Below are 3,613 nucleotides of genomic sequence, written 5' to 3'. Positions count from 1 at the left end.
GGGGGGGGGTCCCGGTTGCACCGGGAGAGGGAAGAGACGGGAGGTGACGGTCCTGGATGTCCCAAAATTCGGGATTTCCAGCCCTTCTGGGACCCAAAAAACCGGGATTTGCAGCCCGATTGTCCCGAGATTTGGGGTCTCGATCCCAAATTTTCCTCTTTTTCCCCCCCCAGAGCCGCCACCAGCGGCGGGAACGCGCCGTGGCGCGGGAGCGCGCGGAGCGGGAGTTCGGGAATGTCCCGCATTCCTTCGTGTTCCCGCGGGGCAGAGTCGGGAAGAGCCTCCGGGGGCTCGGGCAGGACCTCAGGAGGGTCATGGAGCCCTACACGGCCCGAGCGCTGCAGGTCGGGGGGTCCTGGGAGGGTTGGGGGGGCTTTTTAAATTTTTACTCTATTTTTATTTCATTTATTTATATTTATTTTATTTATTTATTTTTATTTTAATTTTCCTGGTTTTATTTTTATTTATATTCTTTTATCATTCTTATTATTTTTATTATTGCTATTTATATTTCTAATATTTTAATTTATTTTTATTATTCCTGTTCTTATATTTATTATTTTCCTTTATTTTTATTATTTTTATTTATATTTTATTTTTTATTTTCTTATTTTTCTTTTTTGTTATTTTTATTTTTAATTTTATTTTTGTTTTTATTTTACTTCTTATTTTCTTTTTTGTTATTTTTATTTTTAATCTTATTTTTATTTTTATTTTATTTTTATTTTAAAATTTATTTTTATTTTTTATTAATTTTGGTTTTATTTATTTTAAATACTTATCGTTTTTACTTTATTTCTTGGTACTTTTACTCATATTTTTAGTTTTTGATTTTTACTTTATTTTTTTAAATTATTTTTACTCTTTACTTTCACATTTTCTTATTTTCATTTTTAACCTATTCTTAATTATTACAACTCTGTGATTTTCAGTTCTATTTCTTATTTCCCTTTTCACTTCGTTTTTTTGTTCTATTTTCATTTTTATACGAATTTTTAATCCTAATTTAAATTGATTTTTATTTTTTATCGGTTTTACATTTATTTATTGTTATTTCTTTTGATTTTTGCTTTCCCAGGTCCGTAAGAGCAATTCCCTTCGGGATCTGGTGGCCGTGGCCGGACCTTTGGGGGTTTCCCATTTCCTGGTGCTCAGCAAGACCTCGACCAGCATCAACCTCGTGAGTGGGGACCCCCCCCCCCCAAAAAAATCTGGGGGGTCCTGAATCATTTTGGGGGGTCCTGGAACAGTTTAGGGGGTCCCAGAACATTTTGGGGGGTCCTGGATCATTTTAGGGGGTTCTGGCTCATTCTGGGGAGTCTTGGATCATTTTAGGGGGGTCTTGGATCATCTTGGGGGGGGTCTGGCCCAGTTTGGGGGGTCCAGGATCATTTAAGGGGAGTCTTGGATCATTTTGGGGGGTCCAGGATCATTTTTGGGGGGGTCTTGAATCGTCTTGGGAGGGTCCTGGTTCATTTTTGGGGGGTCTTGGCTCATTTTGGGCAGTCCCAGAACATTTTTGGGGGTCCTGATTCATTTTGGAGGGTCCAGGATCATTCTGGGGTGTCTTGGCTCACTTCGAGGGGTCCTGGCTCATCTTGGGGGGGTCCTGATTCATTTGGGGGGGGTCTTGGCACAGTTTTGGGGGGTCCTGGATCATTTTAGGGGGGTCTTGGATCATTTTGGGGGGGTCCAGGATCATCTTGGGAGGGTGGTGGTTCATTTTTGGAGGGTCCTGGCTCATTCTGGGGGGTCTTGACTCATTTCGGGGGGGTCCAGGATCATTTTGGGGGGGTCCAGGATCATTCTGGGGGGTCTAGGATTATTTTAGGGGGGTCCAGGATCATCTTGGGGTGGTCTTGGCACAGTTTTGTGGGGTCTTGAATCATCTTGGGAGGGTCCTGGCTCATTTTGGGGGGTCCAGGATCATTTTAGGGGCGTCTTGGATCATTTTGGGGGGGTTTGGGATCATTTCTGTGAGGTCCAGGATCATTTTAGGAGGGTCCAGGATCATCTTGGGGGGGTCCTGGCTCATTTTGGGGGCCCCCAGAGGTTCCCACCCCCCCCCCAGACTCAAATGATGACAGACTTTGGGCTGAATTGGGGCCGTTTTGGGGCCGTGATGCTCCAAAGTAAACGCTCTGATGGGTCTGGGGGGGGTCCCGGGGGGGTCTTGGGGGGTCCCAGGGATTGGGATTCCCAAAATTCCCTGGAATTGAAGCTTTTCCTCCCCCCCCCCCCAGAAGCTTTTCCGGCTCCCGGGGGGTCCCACCCTGACCTTCAAAGTGCTGCAGGTGGGTCTGGGGGGGTTTTTTGGGGGGGGTTGGGGTTTTTTTGGGGGGTTTTGGGGGGTCTTTGTACCCCTGACCCCCCCCCAGCATTCCCTGGTCCGGGACTGGGGGATTTGGGGGTCTGGGGGGGGTTTTGAGGTATTTTTGGGGTGGTTTTGAGGGTTTTTTAAGGGTTTTTTTTTGGGTGTTTTGGGGGTGTTTTTGGGGTGTTTCTGGGGAGGGGGTCAAGGGTTTTTCTGGTGGGATTTTGGGGGTTTTTAGGGGACATTTTTGGAGGGATTTTAGTGTTTTTTGGGGGGCAGTTTTGGGGTGTTTCTGGGTGGGTTTTTTAGGGGTGTTTTCGAGGTGTTTCTGGGCTGGTTTGGGGCTGGGTTTAGGGGTTTTTTTTAGGGTATTTTGGGGTGATTTTTCCCCCTTTTCCCCTTCCCAGTATTCCCTGATCCGGGACGTGGTCTCAGCTCTCCGGAGGCACCGGATGCACGAGCAGCAGTTCTCCCACCCCCCTCTCCTGGTGCTCAGCAACTTCGGGCTCCCCCAGATCCACGTCAAGCTCATGGCCGGGATGTTCCAGGGGATGTTCCCGGCCCTCAACGTCCACAGGGTCCGTGGGAATTCGGGAACGGGGAGGGGGAGGTCGGCTCTGGAATCTTCCCTGGTCCTTCTTCCCCTTCCTTTTCCCTTCTCTTCCCGATTTTCTTCTCTTTCATTTTCCTCTTTCTCTTTCCTTCCCTTTTCCTTCTTCTCCTTCCCTTTTTTCCCTTCCCTTTTTTTTCTTTCCTTTTTTTCCCTTCTCTTTTCCTCCTCTTCCCTTTCCCTTCTCTTCTTTCTTCCCTTTTCCTTCTCCTTCCCCTTTCCCTTTTTCTCTTTTCGTTTTCCTTCTCCCTTCCCTTTTCCTTCCCCTCCCCATTTCCATTCTTCCCTTCCCTTCCCATTCTTTTCTTTCCCTTCCCTTCTATCCCTCTCCCATTCCCATTATCCCATTATCCCATTCCCATGATCCCATTATCCCATTATCCCTCTCCAGGTCAATCTCAACTCCATCCGTCGCTGTTTGCTCCTCACCTTCGACTCGGAGTCGCAGCTCCTGGAATTCCGGCACTAGTGAGTCCCTTTCCCATTATCCCATCCCTGTTATCCCAATCCCATTATCCCATCCCCGTTATCCCAATCCCATTGTCCCACTCCCGTTCCCAGCAGTGTGAAGGTTGTTCCCGTGGGGGTCAGTCGGGGGCTCCGGAAGCTTCTCCAGGAGAAATTCCCCAACCTCAGTCGGCTCCAGGACGTCAGCGACCTGCTCCTGGGGTCAGGGGGGGCATTGGGGG

At 47.9% G+C, this 3,613-nt stretch overlaps 1 protein-coding gene and 1 long non-coding RNA gene across 2 annotated transcripts in view; both read left to right on the top strand.

Annotated features, from left to right (window-relative positions):
• Positions 1-7: 7 nt before the first annotated feature.
• Positions 8-3,613, top strand: part of LOC113981040 (suppressor of SWI4 1 homolog) — a 6,920-nt gene continuing 3,314 nt past the window's right edge. Inside the window, exons 1-6 of the mRNA XM_027708277.1 lie at positions 8-344; positions 1,079-1,180; positions 2,244-2,294; positions 2,722-2,892; positions 3,316-3,392; positions 3,486-3,593. Of these exons, the coding sequence (XP_027564078.1) occupies positions 57-344; positions 1,079-1,180; positions 2,244-2,294; positions 2,722-2,892; positions 3,316-3,392; positions 3,486-3,593 (797 nt within the window). The 5' untranslated portion in view covers positions 8-56. The remainder of the gene's footprint in view (positions 345-1,078; positions 1,181-2,243; positions 2,295-2,721; positions 2,893-3,315; positions 3,393-3,485; positions 3,594-3,613) is intronic.
• LOC113981041 lies at positions 1,772-2,157 on the top strand. The gene is made up of 2 exons (XR_003538304.1): positions 1,772-1,853; positions 1,898-2,157. It is a non-coding gene; the product is annotated as an uncharacterized LOC113981041 (long non-coding RNA).

Source organism: Neopelma chrysocephalum, unplaced genomic scaffold (assembly GCF_003984885.1).
Source record: "Neopelma chrysocephalum unplaced genomic scaffold, ASM398488v2 Primary Assembly neopelma1_95897, whole genome shotgun sequence".
Taxonomy (NCBI): Eukaryota; Metazoa; Chordata; class Aves; order Passeriformes; family Pipridae; genus Neopelma; species Neopelma chrysocephalum.
Note: the sequence above shows the minus strand (reverse complement) of the source record. Positions and strands in the feature narration are given on the sequence as shown.